Source organism: Sebastes umbrosus, chromosome 13 (assembly GCF_015220745.1).
Source record: "Sebastes umbrosus isolate fSebUmb1 chromosome 13, fSebUmb1.pri, whole genome shotgun sequence".
Taxonomy (NCBI): Eukaryota; Metazoa; Chordata; class Actinopteri; order Perciformes; family Sebastidae; genus Sebastes; species Sebastes umbrosus.
The window spans coordinates 1,055,185-1,082,094 of record NC_051281.1 but is presented as its reverse complement, the minus strand read 5'-3'; the positions used below and the strand labels follow the sequence as shown (position 1 = coordinate 1,082,094).

Sequence of the window (26,910 nt, the reverse complement as noted above, 5' to 3'; positions counted from 1 at the left end):
CGAATCGCCTCCTTCCGAGCTCCGACTGGAGGGAATCTCTCATTCCGTCAGCTTTTAAACGATAAACGTTAGGGATTGTGCTCGAGCTGTGTGGCTTTATTTGGGAGGGATCTGCAGTGTGTTGTTGCTTTCAGCTCCGTAATATGTTGCTTTGACTGCTCTTCATCCAGGATCAGTCGGGGAGCCACTTCACTCTGCCCACATGCTGGTCGTACATGTGGGGAGAAGAAGCGGAATGTTTAAAAGATGGAGGGAGATAGAAAGGTTATGATTTATGTCTGGAGACGAATGTCTCAGCCACTGTCCTCATCCCTCTGGCAGCCACGGGCTAATGCATTAATCCGTCTGCCAGCGGATTGCAGAGGGGAAAGAAATAACCCAATAATCGTTTATCAAGTCCAGCTTGGGGCCGACCGGGAGGGAGGGGGACTTTCATATTCATTCTGCTTTATTGTCCCTTCTTTGTCCCCCCCCCACCCGTCCAGACAGTTATGAGGCGACGGAGTGAGCAGCGCATATAAAAGCACTTGTAAGCAGGAGGATAAATGTCAGTCAGTGAAAGACCCCTCGCTGTCAGAGGCCTCTCTCTGAGAGAGTAAACAAGCTCTGCTGCTCGCTACTGAATCAAATCCACCCGTCCTCTTCCTTAACAAGCTTCTGAAGAGATATTCATGATGTGGGGGAATGTTTATAAGCGCGTAATACTTTCCTCTGTCGGTGATTCATGCTGCACATTAAAAGCCGTGAAGTGAACGCTAACAGCTCCTGTTTTTACCGTAATGCCTCTGTGGGAATAATTCTGCTGTTATCTACCTCCCTGCTGCACATTCTTATTTTATGGTTCATGTCATATGCTCTTTTTTTAATGGTCTTATTTTATGGGGAGAATAAGTCACTTTTAACAGTCTGTCTTAAATCATTTTCTATTTCTGGATGTTTTCCAGAATATATTTAGTGTGTAAGGCGGGGGGGCGTCAGTGCTGGATTTTACCCCAAAAAAGTGCTCTGAGATCAGCCTCAGTCTTCTACTCTTTCTTCTTCTTCTGTCTTTGGTAACTTGATATGACGTTAGAAGAGAAGGAGAGAAACAAGCCTTCAGGCATCATTTACTAACATCCAGTGTTAATGGATGACAAAGCTCTTTAATAAGTGTCTGTTAATAACACTGAGTCGTCCCCGGTGTTACATCCAGCTTTACGTATCACATTAATCAAAAGCATGCCTGCACAGAATTCAATATACTGTACAACTCCCAGACGTGTGTTTCTGTAAATGCTTATTACCGTTATTGTCGTTTATTATTACATCTACAGTGACCCTGTCGACCCTAGAGGCAGATTGCTTACCACGCTATCTAGTGCACTGATAAAAATATCCTCCTTTAAACAAATGAAGTCATCTTTTTGCATCATATTGTGCAGATCAAGTGAGACTAGTCTTTGTTTAAACTACATTTTTTGTACATAAAAAATAAGTTTGCAAGTAAAATCAACTTAATTTTATTATGTAGATCATTGCAAAATTAGTATTTTGCAATGATACTTATTCAAGTGTTAACTAAGAAAATATTTTTTTACACTACACCTCGAGTTTCTATGAAGATATTTTTACCATTGGGTCTTCTTCTGCTACAGCGCTTACTATTTCAGTGGTGCAGTGGATGATGCACTGATTCTGGTTTAACATGTTAGCCTGGGGCAAAGGGCCTGCTGCCATAGAGAGAGGTGAGATGCCATAAATAATTGTTAAAATATGGGGATAACAGGGCACACTTAAAGGGAATATTTGTAACTTTCAGAAATGCTTCTTAACAGCGACACCTGTGGCCGTGAAATCAACGAAAATCAGCGTCGGGCTCGCGCTTGCTCGCTCTAAATATACCTGAACGAGCATCGCTCAAAACAGTGAAGCGACACACGTCAGCTAAAAGCACAATATCACTCTATATTTCAGACGAAGGTCTCTCCATGAACATGATTTAGATCTGATCCTAGTGTTGGCTTTTCCTGCCTCAGTGCAGGCTGAGGCAGTGGGGCTCTGCAGCGTGTCCGGCACCCGGTCGGTAACGAGGCAATAACGTTTCTCTCTGCGGAGCCCCGTCACTTCACAAGACACGGGAAACCTCTGTTGGTCTGGAGGAGCTGCAGCAGTTATTTCTGCACAAACGTCCACTGAACATTCACTAGATATTCTCAGAGCTAAACTAACTCTTCTGCAGTGTGGAGTGAGCGCGCGTTCACGTCTAGAGGTGGAGCGAGTACGCGAGAACGCGCGCTCTGTCTGAGTGAAGGCAAGCAGGCAGAGGAGCGGGGACGCCGGCCACACGCGAGCGAGCATATGCGAACGCGCATGTGTCCCGACCCGGTACATTTATACGCTTAAAAAGTTACAAACAGTCCCTTTAAGTTTAAGTTCCATGTTCTGTCCTCTTCCATTACTTTTCCTGATGTTTTAGATTTATGCCGTGGTATCGTTTCAGTATCGGTGTGGAGATATTTAGGCAGGGTATCGTATCAAAGTCAGAATTCTGGTATCGTGACGCTACAAGGAAACGTAAAGCAGAGGATCACGTTGAGTCGTCAACATTTAGTTTACATTCAGTTTCTGTGTGCTGTTAATCTTCTAATGAGGTGTTGCTGTGCACGTTAATGCAGTCGGTGTTTAAAGGATTTGAATGATCTCATTTGTGTGTTAGAATCCTGTTTAGAGACACTATGCACACACACACACATATACAGCCTCTGTTCACACGTGCTGCAGCTTGGTTTAAAGCCGTGATGCTGTTGGACTCTTTAAGTCGTCTTCAGGTGTGTTTACGTTCGATTGAGGGGTTAAAGATGGCTCCTCTCCGCTCCTCCATCTTCAGTCTTTAATCAGACAGCGATGTGCAGATGGTCTCTCTCTCTCCAGCCTTGTATGGTTTCTACAGCCACCCTGTTCATATGTCTAATATAAATATGTATGGAGGGAGTCAGAGGCGGCCTGCTGGGTCCACCACTCAGTTATTATGTGTGCGAGGTCATCGGTGATTTAATCCCGTCTGTAGTGAAATGTTTTATAGTCTGTTATTCATTTTTAAAGGTTAGTTAATTATGGTAGTAGCCTGTGAATGTTTCTTCTCATGTTCTCAACCAGATTAGAGCTGTTGTTAATATAATTACCCGTGATGTTGCTTCAGGCGGTGCATGTGGAGCTACGTACTGTACAGGGAGGGCTGAATAATTCACCCCTCTAAATATCTACTTTTGATGTTTCAAACATGATTACATTAGTAATTATTTCCTGTAAATTAAAATCAATGCCGGTGTGATGAATGTACACCAGCTACAATCCCATTATTAAATGATGCCGTTGTTGAGTTCCTCTCGGGGTCCTCCAGTTACTCGGAGAAAAGTCGGCTCTCATTCCTCAGTTTGTACATCCTTCGATTCCTTTCCTAGCCTCCTCTCCTCGCACCTTAGTCCCTTCCACCTGAGATGCGAGCGGAGGAGGCGAGGAAGAGACGCGAGGAATCGTTTTAAAGTGACGTCCGTTAAATATGACATGTGTCACGTCTCTTTTCTACGTCAAGGATGCTGAGAACACATACAGAAGGAAGGAAACACCTGTGCATCCTCGCTCTTTGTTTCCTCCGGCAGTCTCCTCTTTCCTCCAGATGCATTTTAGGAATTAAGACCTCCTTCAAGATGGCGCGTTGAGATCGATTTCCATGTCCCAGACAGGAGGACGGAGGAGACGAGGAGGCACAAAATAAAGAAATGAAAAGAGCATGGTGTCTAAATAATGTTAGCTATTTTTAGAGAAGAGTAGATCACCAAACTCTGAGCTTTCTTTCCCCTTTTTAACGCTTCTCCGTGCTGCATAGAAACAGTCCAAGCTGCTGGTTGCTTTCCATGTTTGTTTTTGGTACAAGACCTCTCAACAATCACGGCTCTTGCAGCATTTGGTGGAGTCATCTAGTGCCAGAACTCCAGGTGTTACTGACCAGTCATCCAGTGGGATGTCTAGTGTGGAAGAAGACCCAAATATGAGTAACCTTGCACGGCAGCTGGATTCTCACAATGTCATGAGATCAGGAAAGAAATGCAGGATCACAAATCACATGAAAGGTTTTGCGTTTTTATCTGGCAAGTCCTGTGAGGAGCTACTACGGCTACGGCGTGGTTTAGGTGTGTGTGATGTCACAGAGAGGTTAGCGTGGATGCTGCAGTAGCATCAGTTCTATCAGAACTGGAGAGTATGTCTTCATTGGAAGAAGAGCAAAGAACGGCTTGTCTAGACAGAAAAGATGTTTTCAGTCTTCTCTTGACTGGCTTCAGCAAGAGTTTGATTGACAGATGGTTCATCCAATCACCTGCCAAGTATTTCTAGTTTTCATTGACGGCTTCTCAGATTGTTCTGTGTAAAGAGTAATGACATATCCACTATTTACTTCTGTTTGAGTAACGTTTGTTAAAGAGCTTTTAAATCATCCAGATGTGTGTCTCCAGTAGGAAGAAACAGAGGGTTCACTAATGCCTTGTTTTGCTCTGTTTCATTGGATTTGTTGACGATATGAAGAATACAGAATAACGTCGGTCTGGTCCATTAAACTATTAGTGCCATTTTCTTGCAATTTGAAAATTGCTCTCCTTTGAAATGTTATTTTCTTTAGAAGATAAATAATGACTCATTTATAAATCTCATAGCTGTAAAACCTTGAGTCAAGTTCAGTCCGACAGCAGCTCAGTGAAAACATCCTATTCAACATCTGGACTAAACAGGTTGCGGCAGATATTTCTCATTTCCTGTCAATACCGGCACCGTTAGTTACAGGATGTGTGTGTGATGTAAATCAAGAGCAGCACACTGTACTGTATCTGCAGCCTTCTGTCTTTGTACCAGTCGTATATCTCGTTATGTTTTCAGACGACGGAGCCATATGGGCGCCGTCAATCCTAAAACGCTCGTCCTTTTTACATGACGGAGAGTTGTTTCACCGCTCGCTGTGACTTCCTCCAACACCTTGATGTAGTCTCACACCCGTCGCCTCCAGCTTCTACTTTCATGTTTAAAGAAGAAGGAAGTTTAAGGTTTTAAATGTTTGATGAATGCTTCCCTTAACGAACGGAGTTATCAGCCGTGGCCAAATGGTTCACACGTGATCAACACGCTTTCACATTGTTGTATATATTAACTCACAGACGTCGTTCACAGTTATTTCTTTGTGTTCTGTTTAACACAGCTTTTCAAACTGGTTAAGGGGAATCTGAATCCCCACCGACCGCTGTGATACTGTGGGGAAATATGGTAAATCCCTTTATGCCGTGTTAAAAACCTCCCACGTAGGTGAAATCCGTTTAAAGGTCCGCGCTCTGGGGTTGAGGAGAAAATGCTCTTTTTCCTGCCGTTTTCAAAGCCACACTAAAACCCCCGCCGCTCTGAAATTTTGATTTGTAAGAGCCGGTTTCAAACAGCGCCGAGGTTTCAGCCTCGTACGCCACGCAGAGCGGTGTTTGTCCCGGCGTTAGGTTGGATCAGGAGCTTGTGTCTGATGGTGCTGGACAGCTTTGTCCCTCTCTGCGGGGGACGCAGGAAGCTTTTTACCACTACAGCTGCTGCAACCAGTCGTTTCTCCGGTTATAGATTACTGTAGTGATCATTTTATCATAAAATCATTAGTTAATTAGTCTAGAAAATGTAAAGAAAATAGTAAAAAATGTCCATTACATCTTCAGTTTGCTTGTTTTTTCGGACCAACAGTCAAAGATATTCAATTTAAAACAATATCAAAATGGAAAATTTGAAAATCTTCACATTGAGAAACTGAAACCATCAAATATTCATTTGCCACGAAAGATACGCCAACACAAAGCACCAAATATGATGTGCTCGATTACTTTAGACTCTACGTGACATAATACAAAATGACTTTTAACACCAGGGGCTCGTGAGTTTGACTTGAACTTGAGCCTTTTGACTTGAAGAGGATTCAAAATGAACTGAACAAACTGAATTTCTATCTTTTGTTGGTTCTTGCTGAATCCATGAAAAGGGTTTTTTCGTTGAACTCTGGAGTCTTTATTTTTGGTGAATATTATTGGGACTTGAATTTGATTATCTTACACTTAAAGCATCAGTAGGCAGATGGGGGCAAATATGATTAAAAAAAGTTATTTTTTAGAAAACGGTCGTTATATCCTGACAGTAGTACATGAAACAGGTATCCTGAAAAAATCCTGTTCCTCTGTGTCCTCCGGTGCTCCTAACGGCATCTGCAGGATTTCACAGACCGGAGGAAAACAAGCAGTAAGAGCTGATCTGAGGTCTGCTGTCTAGCTGCCGTCTATGAGAGCCGGCTGTCAATCACTCTGAACTCCGACCAAACGGTCAAACTAGGCAGCGCTGATCAAATATGAATCAATATTCTGTTACGTTAATGTCTATATCTCTCCTCAGATGTTCTCAGAATCATCTTGTAGTGCACGGTTTAGCTGGAAAATGAGAACGTTTGTGACGCCGCCGCCGCCATTGTGAAATCTGTTGAAGGAACGCCAAGTTCCAGTCACATGACCGGAGCACAGCCAATAGGAACTCTCTCTGAAATGACCTGTGATTGGTCAAGGTCTCCCGTCACGGGCTAGATGTTCTAAAGCCTGAAAACAGAGCCATGAGGAGGAGCAGAAGTCTCGTTTTCTCTCAGAACACTTGAATTACAATCTGCTGAAAGGTTATTATGGGATTTTTGCCAAATATCTACTGCCTACTGCAGGTTTAACTCCCCAGACCCACGTTGTTTGAACCAATCCGACAGCATCCGATCAAGTTTGAGGAGAAAACCATGAAGAACTGACGTTATGTTACTGACGTTGCATTTGGTGGAGAGTGCATTATGACTTGTTTAGGACTTGGGATTAGAGTGCAAAGACTTGACACTTACTTGGTCGTACCTCTGCTATATACTGTATATATTATTGTCTGTAAATGTCACTGCTTTTATCTCATGAACTATGACATGATTTAGCTTTTGCTAACCTCTTTCTTTCTCTCTCTCTCTTTCTCTCTTTATCTCTCTCAGCTCTCAGTCCGTGGATCTCGTCTTTCTCCCGCTCCGGCGTGAGAGACTTCTCCCAGCTGACCCTTGACCTGACGAGGAATGAGCTGATTGTGGGTGCCAGGTGAGGAACCTTAAATCCACTCAGCTCTTCACCTCACAAAGCACATTACTGAGGACGTGATAGCCTTTCTGACTCACTCACGCCGTGCCGGTTGTTCGGATAATGATGCTTCTTAAATGGCCTCGTTGGACCCGGTCGAGCTTCGGATTTAGCAGAAATATGTCATGATGTCACAGCAGCGTGTTCTGGTTCTGTCTGATTTGACCCTGTTTAAAAACACACTAATGCAACCAGTAGTTCATGCACCACTCACACGGAGCTAAAAACAATATGTTAAGACTGACGGACGGTCACAGTGTGGCCTTTAATCGGCTTTGCTTTAAGTTGACAGCAGCTAAAATGGCCTGTCTCTTCTCTCATACTTCATATTTTGTGGATAAAGTCGTGTCACGTTGTGCACACTCTCTTATCTCTATGTTTCCTCTCTCTCCTCGACCCAGAAACCACCTGTTCAGACTGGACCTCAGCAACATGTCGCTGATACAGGTAGGCCGGCTGCTCTTCTTCTTCTCTGTTGTTGAGGACGTTAATGTCTGCTGGTTTTGAGTAGAGGTCAACCCATTTGGATTCTCAAAGGCTGATATAATAGTGAAGATTTGGAGCAGGAAAAAGCTGATTAACCGGCTGATATCGGCTACTTATGCCGTTTTAACTGAACCAGTTTCTGTCAGTTTAATCATTCGTAGAACATCCAGAAGTGTGATTTGGTGGATTACATCGTTGGAATGTGTTACTGGCCAGGATTACTTCTGTGGTGCGTCTCGTACGTTGTTAAATGCTACTCTAATAAACTATTAATGTTGGCTCATATTCCCGCGGTAAAGAGGATCCTTAAGTATGCGATTTAATTGCAGCAGCAGCAGTAGTAGTAGTAGTAGTAGTAGTAGGAGCAGTAGTAGTAGTAGTAGTAGGAGCAGTAGTAGTAGTAGGAGCAGCAGTAGTAGTAGTAGTAGTAGAAGCAGTAGTAGGAGCAGTAGTAGTAGTAGTAGTAGTAGTAGTAGGAGCAGTAGTAGTAGTAGTAGTAGTAGGAGCAGCAGTAGTAGTAGTAGGAGCAGTAGGAGTAGTAGTAGTAGTAGTAGTAGGAGCAGTAGGAGCAGTAGTAGTATTAGTAGTAGTAGTAGTAGTAGTAGTAGTAGTAGTAGTAGTAGTAGTAGTAGTAGGAGCAGCAGTAGTAGTAGAAGCAGTAGTAGTAGTAGTAGTAGGAGCAGTAGTAGTAGTAGTAGTAGTAGTAGTAGTAGTAGTAGTAGTAGTAGGAGCAGTAGTAGTAGTAGTAGTAGTAGTAGTAGTAGTAGTAGGAGCAGCAGTAGTAGTAGTAGTAGTAGAAGCAGTAGTAGTAGGAGCAGTAGTAGTAGTAGTAGTAGTAGTAGTGTGCCATTTCCCCTGTGGTGATAATGTTTGGCTCAACAATCCGATATTATTACCTTTTTTTTTTTTTTTTGCAAATTACTGAATTGATCCTGATTTCAGTGCTATTTTAATATGCTTAATTAATTGATATTATTGGGTATATTGTTGCTATTTAATTGACAAAGAAGACAGTTTTAAAACTAATTAAATACTCATTTATTGTTACATGCAGAACACAGAACGGACCGCCGGTCTATGTGTATTAACTCCTCCATTGTTGTTGTTGTTGTTGATGCACTTGTAGCTACATGAAGGATGTGATGGTTGGTTGTTGTGGTATTTGTTCCGCCTGTTGCTCCATTGTGATGGGCTGGGTAAAAAAGTGAGGTTCATTCAATAACTAGAAGGCCAGCCGGAGAGCGCAGACCTCCGCCAAGGCCACGCTCTGTCTCACAATGTTAATGAAATACATTTAATGGGTTCTTCCTTTGGCCAATGCTACACCCTTCCAGTAGCTTTTCTGTAATCCTGCCGAACCTAAAACATAACCTACATAATGTCCTTGCCAGAGGTAACAATTTACAGCAATATAAAATGAATTTGGAGGTTTTGAACTCTTAAAGATCCCTTCTTACATTACCTATACATGTGGTGGTTGCACCAGTTGAAAATCTTTAGCTTCTGAGCACCTTGTTGACTGGTTTTATAGACTTTGTTTCTGCTGTGGTGCTCTCCTACCTCGTTAAGAGGACGTCACATGTCAATAAAACCTTGTTGTTGTTAATGTGACATCCCTTTCCTTTGATTTTCTGTCAGTGAAGTCTCAGGAGGTGATGCTTTACATCTGGTGAGCCACAATGACCATCTAACTACAGACTTATTCTACTAGAAATGTGAAAAATCATCCCCACATCAGGGATATGACCAAACCACTGATGTGTTGTAAAAGTTAATGACAGGGATATTTATTCAGTTTGGATTTCCTTGTGGAGAAAGAGTTTCTTTGCTGAGGTAAGAATCAGCATAAATGTGTTGTTTTATTATCCTCCATGTTGCAGAGGATGTAATTAAACTGTAGAGTTGCACATAGACACTTGCATGATGTGTGTTTTGCGGAGGTGTCGTGTTGTAGAGTAGCTGTGGTACAGCCGGGGGTGTTGGCTCTGGGGCACAGGGGTTGCCATACGGTTGCATCAGGATTTGCAAATGACAATCCCCCGACTCTCTGTGGGGCTGTGTAATCTAAAGCAGTATATCACTGTCACTGAGTAAAGAAAAGCACTCTTTATATAACACACACAGTACAGTGCACTCAGCTTCTACCAAGCTTCAGATGACTGAAGGATGTCTCCTCTTCACTTTGACTAAGTTTTCTACCGCCGCAGGGCACATTGCATTATATATCTGTTAAGGTTATTAACGGCACTTCTTTTGACTCTTATAAGTATGCAAGTGAAGGAGATGGGAGTGTAAAGTATGCAAGTGAAGGAGATGGGAGTGTAAAGTATGCAAGTGAAGTGGATGGGAGTGTAAAGTATGCAAGTGAAGGAGATGGGAGTGTAAAGTATGCAAGTGAAGTGGATGGGAGTGTAAAGTATGCAAGTGAAGGAGATGGGAGTGTAAAGTATGCAAGTGAAGGAGGTGGGAGTGTAAAGTATGCAAGTGAAGGGGATGGGAGTGTAAAGTATGCAAGTGAAGGAGGTGGGAGTGTAAAGTATGCAAGTGAAGGGGATGGGAGTGTAAAGTATTCAAGTGAAGGAGGTGGGAGTGTAAAGTATGCAAGTGAAGGAGGTGGGAGTGTAAAGTATGCAAGTGAAGGAGTTGGGAGTGTAAAGTATGCAAGTGAAGGGGATGGGAGTGTAAAGTATGCAAGTGAAGGGGATGGGAGTGTAAAGTATGCAAGTGAAGGAGATGGGAGTGTAAAGTATGCAAGTGAAGGAGGTGGGAGTGTAAAGTATGCAAGTGAAGAAGGTGGGGGTGTAAAGTATGCAAGTGAAGGAGGTGGGGGTGTAAAGTATGCAAGTGAAGGAGGTGGGAGTGTAAAGTATGCAAGTGAAGGAGGTGGGGGTGTAAAGTATACAAGTGAAGGAGATGGGAGTGTAAAGTATGCAAGTAAAGGAGAACACAGAAAGTCACGGGAGGTCTCGTTTTTTAGATTAGGTTACAACCTGCTCACACATTGGCAATAAAAAACACGTGTAAAAACTTACTTACTGCCCCTTTAAGCATTACATTTGCAGCTTTACGTTATTATTTCACGGACAAAGACGTGCATTATTTGACGCTACAGGACGAGAGCACATCAGCAGACTCGACTCCGTCTGACAAAGTCATCCTTTCACAGCCGCCACGACTGAATGACATGATGTGTACAGCTGCCACCCGTGTGTCACCGCCGATATCAATGCGTCCTTTGTCTGCGTGTCCTAGTTGTCTGCTTCTGGAGGAGAGAAGTTGACTTATGTGGGTTTTTATTTGTTTTTCACCCTCGTCGTGTTGTTCTCTGTGAAGCTGTTCTCTTTGTGCTGAAAAACACATCTGCCATCTTAACATCCTCATGACATGCAGGAATCAAACACACATACATGCTACCTAGTGTCTCTGCACACACGTCCTCAGCTTATCGGGATCTATCGGGAGAAATGAGGTTGTTCCTGTTTCACTCCAGGTGTCGTCTGTGATGCTGAAGAGGCTGAAACCAACGAGAACATTATACAAACTGCCCGGTGGAGCAGAGAGGAGGGTCTGCTGCACCTCCGTGCTCACGCTGTCCAAAGAGACGAGAGGAGGGCGGCATCTTAAAATACTCCCTTGTCTTTAGTTGTATAACCGAATGGAAAACAAACCCAAATCTCCCACTTCCCCGGTCCGAGCCTCCGCTTCCACATCAAAGTCTGGTTTCTCCGAAGGCGTTGGGTTTAGATTTAGATATGGAGCCTGAATATCACAACCACCTGTCGGAGGCTGAGGCTGTTTTCACACTCTGGGGTTGTTTGTTTGAGTTCACTTCAGCTGTCTGAGCTCCGATCTCCTCATTAAGGCGTAGCTCTTTACTCACATCACCAGGGAACCATGTCAGCACCCAGTTTAGTGTACTAATGTACACTGTAAGGACAGGTGTGAGTGTCATCACCTGCACTCTTTTATGATAATAGAGGTGGAGATTACCAATCAGGTGACTGAATCTTTTCATGTGTCATGATGGCAAAATAGCGGGAACTACCACAGAGGAGGTTCTCCAGGTGTTTATATGTCCAAACCAACCACTACACAGGGCCACATTGAGGAAATACAATAAAGCTGAGATTTCAAGAATAAAGTCAAAATATTATTAATTAATTAATTAATTTATTCATTTATTCATTTATTCATTTTACGTGTTATTTTCTTTTTTTCTCGTAAACTTCTGACTTTATTCTGTAAATCTCAGATGTTTTTTCCCTCAGTGTGGTCCTAATACTCCGTAGTACATTGTCTCTTTGGTCCTCACTGCATTAGACTTATATACTATATACTGAGACTATAAACTGTGTTACCTTCATCACAATGACATGGCTCTTTAGATAGTAAAGGTTGCTGACCCCGGTCCTTCACCCTCCGCCTACCCACTTCCACTCCGTTTGTGTGTTTGTGTGGAGGCTCCGCCACATCAAGTGCCATCCCAAACTAGTTAGCGGGGAGTGGAAGTGGGTTATAACGCTCCAACAGCGAGTCTGCATCGATGCCGACTTAACCAGCTCCACTTACTGACCACGTGCAACACCGCTAAGTGTTCGTCATGGCTTCCTTCCATACTTGTTACCATCTCTCCTTTGTCATGTGATGATTGAGCATCAGACTGTAGGGAAATGTCCTTTTTGTTTATTCACTGAAAACCTCCAGGCGCTTTCCCAGAGTCTGCTTTCCCCTCTATAAAATCACAACAACGAGCAGGTAGAGAAAGAGCCGGTCTCTGAAGGCTTTGAAAGCTCTCCACGGAGACGTCCTGCTAGCTGCCGCACACCAGGGAGCCTCTTTTCTACGACTCCACACATCTACAGACTGGAAGCCGTTCACTCTCACATCCACTCCTCTCTGCTCTCTCATTTGTCCTCATCTCTGCTCTGCATGTGTGATTCTTCACTGTTGTTCTCGCTCCTTTTCTTCCTGTTATCTTCTCCGTCTTTCATTCTGCTGCCTACCTCTTTATCCCCGGCTCTCCTCGTCTGCCTCCTCCTCCTCTCTCCCTCTCTCTCTTTCTCTCTCCGCTGATTGCCTACGCCTTCATTCCTCCACGCTTGCCTGCTCACTAATGGCCGTGGCAGGTGTTCTGTCCAGAACGGCCCGGGCTGAGCCTTTAAAAGACCCAGAATCAGCACCTCGGTGCCCCCTCCTCACCGCCCCCCCTCTGGCATGGTCCACCTTCACAACCCTCTGCAGAACTGGCCCACTAGTCTGATGTGAGAAACATACATGCAGCCCTCCATCTCCTCTGCTGGCACCCAGACGCTGTTTGTTTTGGCTTCAGGTGTGAGACGGATCGGTCTGGGCCGGCTCTCTAATGTGGTGCCGTCATGGATAGCCCGTTGGATGACACACATACGATCTGTAATAGCCTCACAGTGAAGAAGAGGGAAGCAGACACTATAATGGGGGCAGGGGGGTGTTGGTGATGGTGGTAACAGCGGTGTGTGGTTACGTGATAATGGTCCGACCGGTCCAGCAGAGAAAGCAGCATTGTGAGCGCCCCCCCCCCCCCCCTCTCTGGGTTTCTTTTCAATCAATCAGCGTCAGTGTGACTTTCAGCCTCCTCTCAATGGCCCACCTGTATTTGAAGGTAAAGCCAGTCGTGCTTTGCGTCCCTCAGGGGGCCGGGTCCATTTCTACAGGTCCGTCCACTTCTGAGTGTCGCTGCTGCCGTTAACTTTCACAGTCGGCTGCTGCTGCCTTCAAATGAGGCTTTGACTTCTAGAAGTAAAGTATGCTTAGCATTGAAGTGCTTTAAGTCGTGAGAGCAGCGTTGTAAAGAGGCAAACAAAGACAAACAAACTTCACTCCACCCCGTTTTCAAAAGTGGTTAATGATTTTGACCATTGAAATAGGAGTAGAACGGACATTGAGCTGTTTTCCGTGGTCATTTGACGAGTACAAAAGAAAATAAGATAAGATAGAACTTTATTAATCCCGAAGGAAATCCTTGTACCAGAGATCGCTCAAAATTACAACAAGTTCAAATGTATAAAATAAAAAGTACTATTTCTAGCAGCAGTGCCGAATAGAATAACAATAAAGTAAAATCAGTAAATAAGATAAGTAAAATAAGCTAAAAAAAACAGAAAAGGAAGTAACATTGCACTTGATGGACATTAATATTTTACACAATGAACAGTGATATTGATATTATTTTTGTTCTCAGTGTCCGGTGTTTTCAATGGTGCTTGTTGTTAGTTGCTATGGTGACAACACATGTCAATGGGGTCATAAAGTGCGGACGCAGTTCGCCAGAAAAGGAGCAGACGCAGCTCCAGAGATGGATGGATGGCTGGCTAGTTAGTGGGGAGTGAGGCGGAGGGACCGTAAGACGCAGCGCTCATTTTCTGTAACCAGTGCAGCATTAAAACTTTGCCGAATTAGCATTATTGTTAAGCAGCAGCAGCAGCAGACACTTAGCAGAGTATTGAAGCAGACGTCATACTGTAAAGGTGCATTGGAGAGGTGTTGTAGAGAGCGGGACATGTCCCACAGCAGAGAGTCGGACATGTCCCACAGCAGCGCTGCATCTCTAGTTGACTACCTTTACCGGCTCCTAGAGAACATGGGACGGATGAAATGTCTCACTAACGTCCTGTATGAGATGCTCAATGTGTCGTCTCTCCTCGGAGAGCTGTGGAGTCCAGATGTTCAGTACACGAGCAAACAAACTGTTATCACCAAATTGTCCAGCTGAACTGAGTTTACTGAAGCTCCCTCACTGATAAACAGGATGTATAAAAGCTGACTGAAGGACCTTCAAATCCACATCAACAGTCAGGATGCAATAACTCTGGAGCTACAGGATGAACCTTACAGATGATGTACAGTCGGCTTCGTTTTGTACTGAACTGAATGAAGGAAGAATCCCAGGAGCAGTACCTTAATATCATGGCCGTTATGTGATTGTTTAATGATAAACTATGAAGTCAGACTTGCTCTTCACCTCTGCACAGTCTATACTGTATGTACTATATATATATATATAGTGCACTTCTTATATTGACCAGCCGCAACAGCGTCGCTTGTTGTTTTCACCTTGTAAGTCTGTATGTGTCATCATGGCAGAATGTGATCCTGGAGACTCCTACTGGAGCGGGAACTACCACAGGAGGTTATCTGTGACTGAGTTGTAGATATCTGTTATGACAAACTTCATAAACATGAATGGCAAACTTAGTTTGAATCGTACTACTCCAACATGTAATTACAGATATCTAAAATCAGAGTTTTGCCTAGTCAAAGTAGAGTTATGGATATCTTGAGTTAGAGTTTTGACTAGGCAAAATGACGTTGCAGATCCCTCTAATGAATATCCTGTCTAGCTATTAAATGTTAAAGCAGCTTGCCATAGAGTAAAACTCCCAGTAAACAGTCAACATGAAAACAAGAAACCAAAACCTGGAGAGCGCCTGAGTATATCTTTATAACATATATCATACTTTAGTGTATTTTCAACAAATGTGTAGTTCCAGTTGTAGTCAGATTGTAGTAGGACACATTCAGTTGCATCATTGTCTGTGGGGCCTCGGTTTTAATGGTGATATTGCCTTTGAAATTCAGATTTTAAATTAAATGAAAATGTCACAACGATTTTAATTTTTGTATTCTTCTATTCATATTTGTTGGTATTTATTTATTTATTTATTTATTTTCGTTGTGATTTATTATCACTATTTACTTTGTTTCTCTTTATTTTTATTTTATTTATTTATTATTATTATTTTTTTTTCCCCTATTTATTTTTGTTTATTATTATTCCTATCATATTTTTTTATTATTTTATTTCTATTTTCTAACTTTATCTTATTTTTATTTATTTATTTGAATCCTTTATTTTTCTTCTCTTCTCTCCTAATAGAAGTATAAATGATGTTTATTTTTCCTCCCTGTACATTTATGTATTCTCCGGTAAATCTTATTTTCTTTTTTGTTGTTACTTACGACTTATTCCTATTCTTTAGCTTCTAACCTTTCAAATGGGACGATTTTGGGAGGATGTTGAAAGGAGCTAGTTGAGAGCCCTGGTCATCACCTGGACATTATAATGCCCTTTAGTAGCACCCTGCTCTCTATCCACATACTGTACTTCATGCTCCATCAGCCAGCAGCAGGCTCACAGCGGGGCCGCTCAGCCGTCCTACTCAGTCACAGCCGACTCTGTGAATATCAGATGCTGCTGTTTATTCTTAGAGTTTGTTGTCTCTGTCCTTCACCCTCCTTCTCTTTTCATTTTTAAACTCTTCTCTCTCCGTCTGTTTGTTGTGAGCTGTAGAGCTGCTGGTATTAGTGCTGCTGGTGGTGGTCTGACTGCAGTCCACCCACATGCTCTGTCTTTCTGCTGCGCTGGTCGGCCTGATCTCTGCCGCCGCAATCACAGCGGCGAGGAGGAAGGTGGTGGGAGGTGTGTGTGTGTGTGTGTGTGTGTGCGCGTGTGTGTGTGTGTGTGTGCGTGTGTGTGTGTGTGTGTGTGTGTGTGTGTGTGTGTGTGTGTGTGTGTGTGTGTGGTTATAACAGCGGCGGTAGAGAGAAAGAGGGAGAGGAGAGCTGTTTCTGTCATCTGTTTCTCTGATTGTTTATCTTTCTTTGTACTGGGATGCAGATATACCAGATGTGCTACGAGCAATTCCACTGCTGCCACCAAGAAAAAAATAACAATAAAAAAATAACAGCAACTTTTGATGGGAAAACTTTTCATGTCTGAGATGGGAGTGAATGCACGGCCGGTCTTTTCCTTCCTCCTTTTCTCTCACCTTCTTTTGTACTTTCAAAGTAATCCAAAAAAACACAAGCAGAGCTCTGTTTAGACGGCTCTTTCTTTCTTCCACATGTTGGAAGGTACTAACCGGAGATGGAATATTGATTTGTCTCCTGCTAACACATTTGTACAAGACCACAGAGCTGCAGAACAGTGGCTTATTTCAACCCAAACGTTGACGTATTTGTCACATAACTTCCGTACTTAAGTAACGCCACTTCTGTATTTATTTTGTCCTAAACGTTGACGTATTTGTCACGTAACTCCCGTAGTTATTTTAACCCAGACGTTAACTTATTTGTCATGTGACTTCCGTACTGAAGTAACGCCACCTACGTAGTTATCTCAACCAAAAGGTTGACTTCTTTGTCATTTAACTTCCGTACTTAAGTGACGCCACTTCTGTATTCATTTTAACCAAAACAACAACAACAATAACAGCATCTTTTGATGGGAAAACTTTTCATGTCTGAGATGGGAGTGAATGCACGGCCGGTCTTTTCCTTCCTCCTTTTCTCTCACCTTCTTTTGTAGTTTTCAAAGTAATCCAAAATAACACAAGCAGAGCTCTGTTTAGACGGCTCTTTCTTTCTTCCGTATGTTGGAAGGTACTAACCGGAGATGGAATATTGATTTGTCTCCCGCTAACACATTTGTACAAGACCATGGAGCTGCAGAATTGTACTTAATGTCTTTGTCTTTGACTGGATTGCTTTTGTGAGTCAGCGTTGTCGGTTTGTGTCAGACAGCTCTGTAGTTTCTTTCTTAGTCAGGCATGCTAAGAAATGTCTTCACACACTGCTGCTTCCAAGCACATTTCTCACATATCTGCACAAGCATTTCTATCTCTTGCCCTCACAGATGTGCCGCTATGTGCTGAGGTCGAGGCGTCAGAGGCGTCAGAGGCTCCGGCGTTAGCCTCATGTGAGGAATGTAACTCCTGGTATCAGCCACTCAGCGTGCACAGGGGTCACTGATGTGCTGACCTTACTTTTTACTGAGCTTAAGTACCGGCATTGACGGAGAGGATGGGAATAAGAAAAGGAGAATAAGAATGGGAACCGCAGGTAGAAATATGCAGCGGTGAAAAGACGATATTAAAACCTCCTGCTCTTCGCTGACATTTCTGTAGAAGTAGAATTGATGCATTTTGTACTCTGAAAGAACGGCGTGTTCGGTAAATTGAAAAGCAGAATAGAAAGTGCAGATATTGTTATATAAAGGAATACTCACAGAATAGACACAAAGGAATGCAGCAATTACTTGTGTTGTTAGTATCAAACAGTAAAACCCCCCCGCAGGCTGGAGAGGTGGCTCTGAAACGTGTTCAGCTCGCTGAGCAACGACAGCAGCTGTACTCGGCCTGGATTCACAGCAGTCGGTTGGACGGACTCCAACAGTGACAAAGCTTCATGCCAACAAAAAAAGAAAAGAAAAGGTATTAAAACGACCATAAAAAACTGCTCATAGCACTTGTGCAGAGTAAGCCTTTTCTCAGCTGTTTATTGATGAGCTCAGTGGGCTCCAATATGCAGATTGAGCTTGTTGCAAGTGTGGTTAGCTGTCTATTGTTGCTGCTTGTGACTAAATGAACAGGTTTTCTATTCAACACTCCTTTATAAAGTTGATCTGTGACTAAAATGAATTAGAGCTGCAACTATTGTAGATCATTTTCCTGATTAATGGATTAGTCATCTGGTCTATCAGTGTTTCCCGAAGCCCAAGATGACATCCTCAAAAATCTTACATTATACGTTTGTTTGACCTTGTGTGCACATGTTCTGTAGCGATGCTTATAGAGAGCGATCTAATAAACTACGGAGTAAACAACTGAAGGACATTAACACGGCAGCATGACATGAAGAAAACAGCAAACATTAATACAACATAGATGGAAAATGAAAAGTTAAAGGGACTGTTTGTAACTTTTTAAGCGTATAAATGTACCGGGTCGGGACACATGCGCGTTCGCATATGCGCGCTCGCGTGTGGCCCGGCGTCCCCGCTCCTCTGCCTGCTCGCCTTCACTCACACAGCGCGCGCGTTCTCTCTCTCTCGCTCCACCTCTAGACGTGAACGCGCGCTCGCTCCACACTGCAGAAGAGTTAGTTTAGCTCTGAGAATATCTAGTGAATGTTCAGTGGACGTTTGTGCAGAAATAACTGCTGCAGCTCCTCCAGACCAACAGAGGTTTCCCGTGTCTTGTGAAGTGACGGGGCTCTGCAACGAGTTACGTTACCGTCTCTTTACCGACCGGGTGCCGGTGTCTCCCTGCTCCGCTCGCAGCCGGAGAGAGCAGGGAGTCACGCTGCAGAGCCCCGCTGCCTCAGCCTGCGCTAAAGCAGGAAAAGCCAACACTAGGATCAGATCTAAATCATGTTCATGGAGAGACCTTGGTCTGGTCAGCTAACATTACTGCCAAGCAGCTGAAATATAGAGTGATATTGTGCTTTTAGCTGACGTGTGTCGCCTCACTGTGTTGAGCGATGCTCGTTCATGTCTATGTAGAGCGAGCAGGTGCGAGCTAGATGCTGACTTTCGTTGAATTCACGGCCACAGGTGTCGCTGTTAACAAGCATTTCTGAAAGTTACAAATAGTCCCTTTAAACAGTAGTTGCCAGTGGCAGCCATGATACCTCCAGGGCGACAGCACAGCAGAGAACGTATATGGCCAAGAAGTGAAAGTCAATTGGTTGCTCCATGTCAACATCCTCGCCCAGCAGCAGAGCTACGCTTCCGCCATTTTGGACTGAAAGCGACTACCAGACGCCAGTACAACGTCTATAATATAATATCTGGTGTACATTATAAGGCCTTAAAACCAAGACAAGCCCAAGAAAAATATATCTGTGTGGAAAAACTATAAAGTCTGAACTCATTCAAAATAACAGTCCTGCTAGAAACTGGCCTCACGTTAAGAACGTGTGGAAGCAAATGGATAAAAGTGTATCAAAAAGCTTTTTAACGAGAGCAACGGGAGTAAATACTAGTTGTTTGGTGTGCAGCAGTAAAGGGAGGAGGAGGAGGAGGAGCAGGAGGAGGAGGAAGAGGAGGAGGCGGAGGAGGAGGAGGGAGGTCTTTGTCAGTCCATCAGATAATCCCTGCATAGATAAGAGATGACAGCAACATGGAGGAGGAATGTAAACACCATATTACTGTCTGGATCTGCACCTATCTGTCTCCATCCATCTACCTGCCTCTACTCCTCTATCCTCATTCTCTCCATCCCTTCCTGCTTCTCTCTCTAAACCCCATCTGGTGAAATATCTCGGTGACATTTCTGCTCAGGAGAACATTATATTTGCTCCTGATGTGGAACTGCTGTTGCATTTCTATCAGCTTCGTTCCTCCGTTGAATCTCTTCCTCCGTGTCCATTACGTCGCTCCGCTGGTTTTCCCATTGTGAGGAACAATCAGGCCGGGCATCAATATTCAGACCTTTACTCCAATCCGTATTGTGTGTGGGCTTTCTCAGACGATAATGGACGTACACGCCACGGCGAAGCTGCTTGTTCATCCGGACCGGCGTCTCACGTCACCGTGTGGCGGGAGGAGGAGAGGAGGAGAGGAGGAGAGGAGGAGAGGAAGAGAGGAGAAGAGGAGGAGAGGAGGAGAAAAGTTCAGCTTGAGTCTTTAAGGTGTAAAACCCACACGCTGCCTCGCTGTGATGCTGCAGGTGAGCTGCTGTTGGATTGCAGCGTTCCGTGTGGCGGAGCACAGTCGAGCGTTCCCCTCTGATTGGTTTGCTCTTTTTCTGGATGCATCGGGGGGGGTAATGGGGTTGTGGAAAAAGGACGCTAGTGATTTTTTCTTTTCAAAAATACAGTTCTTATTCCCTCCCAGAGCGAAGCATTGCAGCAGCCATTACCCCTGATATGAAGGAGGTTACAGCTGGAGAGGAGCCGTCCTGTGTAAGTGCTCAGCTTTCACATTAGTAAAGTTGTTTCGTGCGTCATCATCCACGTGTTTCTGTTTATGTTGAGATCAGCTGTTCTCGTGGCGCAGCACCGTAAAACACTTAAACTTCACCAACACCGTCTTCGTTAGTCTTCCCAACAATCACCAACTCCGGTTTGGTTGAACTAAACGTCACAGAGTTTGATGTCGACTCTACACTCGTTCTTCGGAGGCAGAACATTACACTAGCTAAATAAAATAACAAACATCGCCCAACCCCGTCGCCTACTATTGTTTATATGTTAAGCAACCTCTCGCCTGCCTTCCTGCTTTATCACCTGGACAAGAGTCCAAAAAACCTGACCTTTCACAACTACTCGCTGCCTGCTGACGTTACTCACGTTAAATAACGGTCCACTTCCGTGTTTTGGTGCGGTTGGCTTTCACACCTGATGCGAACCGTACACATCGACCGTACTCCGGATCGACAAACCGTCCCCGAGTACGGTACAGAGCGGTCACACTAATCACACAAACTGGACTTTGGGGACTGATGTGAAAGCATCCTGAAACTCTTGCGAGACTCTGTGTTGTTGTACTTACCTCCTGCAAGTATTCTGTATTTCTACACTTGCAGGAAGGGTGCAGTTCTGTGTGACATGTTGACATGCTAATTTTAATTCAGTAATAATAATAATAATAATAATAATAATAAATTATACTTATATAGCACCTTTTCAAGAAACCCAAGGACGCTTTACAAAGAGGGCACACACAATCCTACTGATAAATAAAACAGAGGATAAACAGTATCCAGGTAATTAAAACGAGTGATGTGATGCAGCGTGTAATTAGTTTTAGATTAAGGTTCTAGTAATGTAATGAAATCATGAAGCAAGTTCAAGGCACATTTTTATTATCTTCATTTTTCAAAACTGTAGCATTTTTTCTTGCAATTAATTCATAGACAATATATTTTTTCCAAATGTTGTTTTTGTCATGAATACTTTCACACATAATGTGAATATTACGCAACGAAAAAGCATCTTTTCTTCAGAACAAGGTTGATTTTTCTGAGCTTCGCGCCGCGAATAAAGGCATCAACCAATCACCAAAAACAACAACACGGAGGCTCCGTAGTCCGAACCAGGACGGCAAACTTATCACTCCTTTCAACCTTCACAGATCCACTCCTTCCCTTCTTACCTTTCACAATAAAAGCGCTACACATATAATATTTACAGGCGAGTATATCGCATTATCGTTATGTGTTGATTTTGGCGGTGCCTGTGGACAAAAGTGGTAGTGTTTCTGAGCACCAGAGTCCCTTTAGAAAACCTCTCATTCTACTGCAGCAGGGTCTGACAGTCGGATCCCTTCTAGCCAGAAACTCTGAAGGGACCCAAAGTGTTTTTCCTTGCTCCTGAGATCACCTCTTCTTTATGTTCCGTAGTTCTGTTTGTAGTTTTCTCTCTGAGAACTCATCAGAAGTCCTGAGACAGGAAGTGGTTCCCGGTGTGATCGGGGTCCTGGGATTTGTCCTTGACGTGGTGTTTGTGTTGCTGGTTGTTGTTCTCGTTGAGCCTCGGTCTCAGATGATGATGAGCGTCCCCCCAGGTGGTGCTCGTCCTGCTGTGAGACATGATGGTCTGTCTCTTCAGAGCCTAAAGACCTCTTTACCAGATGTGAGGAAACAGTGGTGCTCACTGCAGTCTGTGTTTCTACCCTTCAGAAACGCAGTCTTCTGTGTAGTTTACCTTTTTGACATATCTTATGGTCAGTAATGTAACATACTCTTTCCTGTATATGTCCTTCATTCACTACTTAAAGTGTAATACATCTTCAGTTAACTGACTGAAGCTTCCTCTTAGTCAACTAATCGCTCGTTTTGGTTTTAGTCAACTCAGACTTCTTTAGTCGATTAGTCGTTTTTTATGCTTTATTTCATGCTGAATGATTTATTTATTTATAAGAAGCTCTTGAGCACATCTCTGGTTAACTCCAGATTTAAAGTGGTGCTTTAGTTTGATTCTTTGTGGAGAAACTCACTTTTACAGATCTGTTGATTAGATGAACTAATTATCACATTGCTTTACCGTCACTCTGCACGGTGATGATAACATCGACTCACTAACTTCAATTGAAATTAATTAAAGCTGTGATAATGCGTTAATGCAAATTTTGATTTAATTAGAGTGAAGATACTGGTATCGTAGTAAACTATAAAACCTGATGAATCCATCGGTACCAACCATGTCAGACTAGCTGGTCATGAAGGAGGTTAAATAACTCTCCAAACTTACACTAAATGTTGGTGAGGAAAAACTGTCATGTCCATTTTCAAAGGGGTCCCTTGACCTCTGACCTCCAGATCAGTGAATGTAAATGGGTTCTATGGGTACAGATAACAAATAGAAAATGTGATTAATTAACTATTTGAATCGATTGACAGCCCTGAAATAAATAGCTGATTAATTGAGTGAATTTAGATTAAGTTAATGAACTGAAACGTTAAAACAGTGTAAATCAGTGAAACGTGGCGGTAACATGAAGTAAAACCTGTCAAAAGGACAGTTCCTGGCGGGTGGAACAGCTGGTTTTTGCTGTTGTTTGGATCCCAGCATGCATCACTTCCCTGCAGTGGATGAAGGTCAGGAGAGCAGAGCTGAGGTCAAGAGTCACTGTTTGCTCCTTTAAACAGGAAACGTCTTGTGAAAACTCGCCCATCAACAACAGAGACCGCTGGGAGCGTCCCCGCTGACCAGAAGACAAACAAATCTGTTATCGCAGGTGTTTTTGTTGGACATATAAACTCCTTTGGGACAGGAGGAACTGACATTTGGTTAAATACTGAAGACATACTGCAGGTAGTAGTAGTGTGAAGCGTATATATAAATATATATATATATATATATCTCTATGGTTTCCCATCTCCATTATGCATGGCACATACAGGCAGAGCGCTGAAGGGCAGCGTGGATTCATGGAGGATCTAAATGAATGAAAGGCCAGAGGACGGACATTAAGCCGACCCTCTCAGATATTCATACCCTCCATTCGCCCACAGTATCAAGCTCCTCTCCTCTCTCCCGCCCGAGTCTGATGACTCGCGGCTGATTTCATTCACACTCTTCATTAATTTTCTGTGCCGCAATTTGGCCGGAGATTTAATTATTGATGCGGTCTTTGTCAGAACGGGAGGGATAATCTGTGAGAGGAAGAGGAGGAGGAGGCTGCTGGTCAGCCTTTAATGTTCCTGCAGCTCGGCCGGCCGTCCGGCGGGGACGGAGTCTCCGTCTCTGATGGCGTACAGAGTGTTTGTGCAGTCGTACCGGCTTCTGTGCACGAGGTTGATCTTTGTTTTGGGGGTTTTATAAAGTGGTTTCCACAGAGAGGCGTGTGTCTCTACGCTGGGGAAGATGTTGTGTTGGCTGCTGCAAGAGGAACATGATTTAGTTTGGTTCTATTCTGTCAGAAAGCAAGCAAATACTGTATATACACACGATACATAAGGGCACAGATTTAACCATAAAGTTATTACCAGTACCAGTTAAATTACCACAGTAACAAACTATAGTAAAACAATAAATACTTCAACATCACTCCTTTATTACCGTTTGTATACCGGTTGTTGTTAGGAAGTGAAACAGGTTATAATATAACCTGTTTATATTGAAAACATCTCTTACAAACAACTGGATTTATTCAAGTTTCTCACCAAAAACTACATTTTACAAGATTATATTTGAACACATCACGAAAACGTTACAATGTACCTTCACCCTTCAATCACTAAATAGAGCCTGAACGCATCATGATGTTATGCACCTCCTATGTTGAAGTCGTCAGGAGGAGAGCTAGTTAACGTTAACTAACGCTACCTAGCTCTCCTCCTCCCACTGATTTAAACACAAAGTTGTTGTTCACAATGTCTCATTATCAGGGAAAAAATAGGGTGCATTATATTACCAAAAATAACATTATACTGGGTGAAAGTAACCACCTCTTTTGGTCTAACTTTTGACCCAACAACAATGTAAATATGACATTTTTACTGGGTCAATAAATACATGTTTGTATGGCTGAGTAACCCAATGTTAATAATAACTTATAACACTAATGGTCCGTGTCCACAGCCTCCGTGCTTTCCACGCTCCCCATTCATTGTCTATGTAAGCAGTCGTGCAATGCATTCTGGTAGCGTGGCGTCGCGATTCGAGAGACTAGGCGTCACGACGCCCGCTCCTTATTTACATAAAGTTGAGGGCTCGTCTACTTTATGTAAATCACGGGCGTCCGACGCGACTCGCCGCCTCTCCATACTCCCGAGGATCTTTTAAAATAAACGTTGTTGATCTAAATAAAGACAGATTCATCAGCTGCATGGATTATTTCTCTCCTCAAATGTTTTCAGAAACACATTTCAGTGAACTATTTACGTGATATAAGAGAAGAAAGTTTCCAAACGAGCCTCCATACTGGTTCCGGTTTGAAAGCTGGGAGCAGCAGCCAACGGCGGGAAAGCGTTCGTCCAATCAGGAGCCGAGTGCCTTGTTTCTAGGGACAGCACACACAGCGTCCAATGTTGGGAAGCGTCGCGTCCCCTCGCGATAAAAAATGCCCCTGTGGACACGTACCGTAAGACTAGGTGTTTTGGGATGTTGACCCAGTGGTTTTTCTACCCATTAGTACCGGGTAAACTTTACCCTCGGTCTGTACTAGTTTGACTTAGTAACGGGTACCATGATTGATTCAAATTACTATTTTTTTTGTGTATAAAAGTCAGCCTGAGGTCTTTGGGTTGTCGGAAGAAGAAAAGAAAAGGCAGAGAAAGCTGTGATTTATATTCTAACTAATCAGTAATACATGACGAGCCTCTCTATGTATATACACTAAGTGCTTTAATACCATGTTAGCGTGCACATTCATCACTATTACCTGCATGTTTCTGTATATACGTGTGCGTGGGAGTGTTCGGTACAGTAAGTGTTTGTGCTGGAGAAGGAATACTCCGGTGAGCCGGTTGGTTGAGTCTCACCTGTCAGCCTCTAATGTGGAATCACAGTGAGTGGGAGGCAGCAGCAGCAGCGGCAGCAGCAGCAGCAGCAGCAGCAGGGTGAGTGGGCAACCACATCCAGGCTGTTAGCACACAACCAACCAGAACAATCTATTCAACTCTTTCACATCACACGACCACAAAACAGATCATTGTGATCGCTTCACTCAGTTTGGTTGTAAAGGCCCACTGCTGTGACTATAAAACGGATATTTTTACATTTAAATTATCTTAAAAATCATCACTCATTGAAGCATATTTCTATATTCCGTCTATATTTCCGATGTAAAAGTCATATTTACCTCTTCTTATGTATTTACTACAGGATTTATTGAACATGTCATGTCTTGTTAGGCATTAAAACAAATCTCCACAATCACGTTACTGTATTTACCAGCTTCAGAATATGACAAGCTTTTTCATATTTAGCAAAGATTATTATGTATTTTTTATTCTTTATTTGTATTTATTTAAAGTCGGGCTGTGTGTTTATAGGAGCAGGTATCACAAAATGTCAAGAACTGAATGCTCGGTCAGCTCGTCAGTCATGTGTTTGATCAGATATTTCCTCATTGTGTAGATTGTTGTAATCTAACAAAGAAATTCTTAGTCGACTGAAACTTGTACGCTTTGGTTGACTAATCGATTAGCTGATTAATTTTTCTTTCTCACTTTGAATAAAACTCTGTGGAAGATCTGTGGTGAAAAATACGATAAAAACGTTGTGCATGTTTCCTCTGTAATAGTTTCAAAACTTCACAGAAGTCAGGAAGTCACCTTCGGTCTGTCCTTCTGAGTCTAAACTAGGTAGAGAGTTTACTATTAAAATATGCTAAAGTAAGTCAAGTAAAAAAGGGTAGCTTTTTTTTCCTATTATCCTTAATACCTTTTTCAGATTTTTTTTCGGACCTTTTTCAGAATAATTTTTTTTTTCTGACATTTTTCAGAATTCATTTTTTTCTGTACCGATGGTACCGATGGACCCATCAGGTTTTATAGTTTCATATGATGCCAGTATCTTCACTCTAGCTTTAGGTTAACTTTACGTTACAACCTAAAAAGCACAAGTTGAATTACTGCGTTGTTCTGGTCTTGATGTTTTCAATATCTGTTGCTCTGGACTCATATCAGTGTCTCTAGCTGGGTTCAATTTCCAGCTCTGTCAGTCCCTCATCTCATATTGCAGAGAATTCTAACAATAACCATCCTCCGTGTTAAATTGAATCATTTTCAGGAGGGCAGTGAGGCGTGTTTGTTGAACTGGACTCTGGATACACGGTGAAATATTTTGTCCAAATGCCACTTTTTCGTGGGCTGAAATAGTACAAGTTGTCAGGAGTGTTTATGGCGTTGTGTTCACGGCTGGATGACTTTGTGATGTTCGTCTCTCCTGCTGCTGTCGGTCTGCTGCTCTCTGCTGCTCCCACTATGTGAACATTTAGTCAGGACTTTTAAAACTGAACACT

The 26,910-nt window shown here is 43.1% G+C and overlaps 1 protein-coding gene across 3 annotated transcripts in view; it reads left to right on the top strand.

Annotated features, from left to right (window-relative positions):
* sema5ba (sema domain, seven thrombospondin repeats (type 1 and type 1-like), transmembrane domain (TM) and short cytoplasmic domain, (semaphorin) 5Ba) overlaps window positions 1-26,910 on the top strand; it is a 224,189-nt gene that overhangs the window by 112,008 nt on the left and 85,271 nt on the right. For all 3 annotated transcript variants that reach the window (XM_037790771.1, XM_037790770.1, XM_037790772.1), the window contains exons 4-5: window positions 7,058-7,157; window positions 7,598-7,643. In XM_037790771.1, the coding sequence (XP_037646699.1) occupies window positions 7,058-7,157; window positions 7,598-7,643 (146 nt within the window). The remainder of the gene's footprint in view (window positions 1-7,057; window positions 7,158-7,597; window positions 7,644-26,910) is intronic.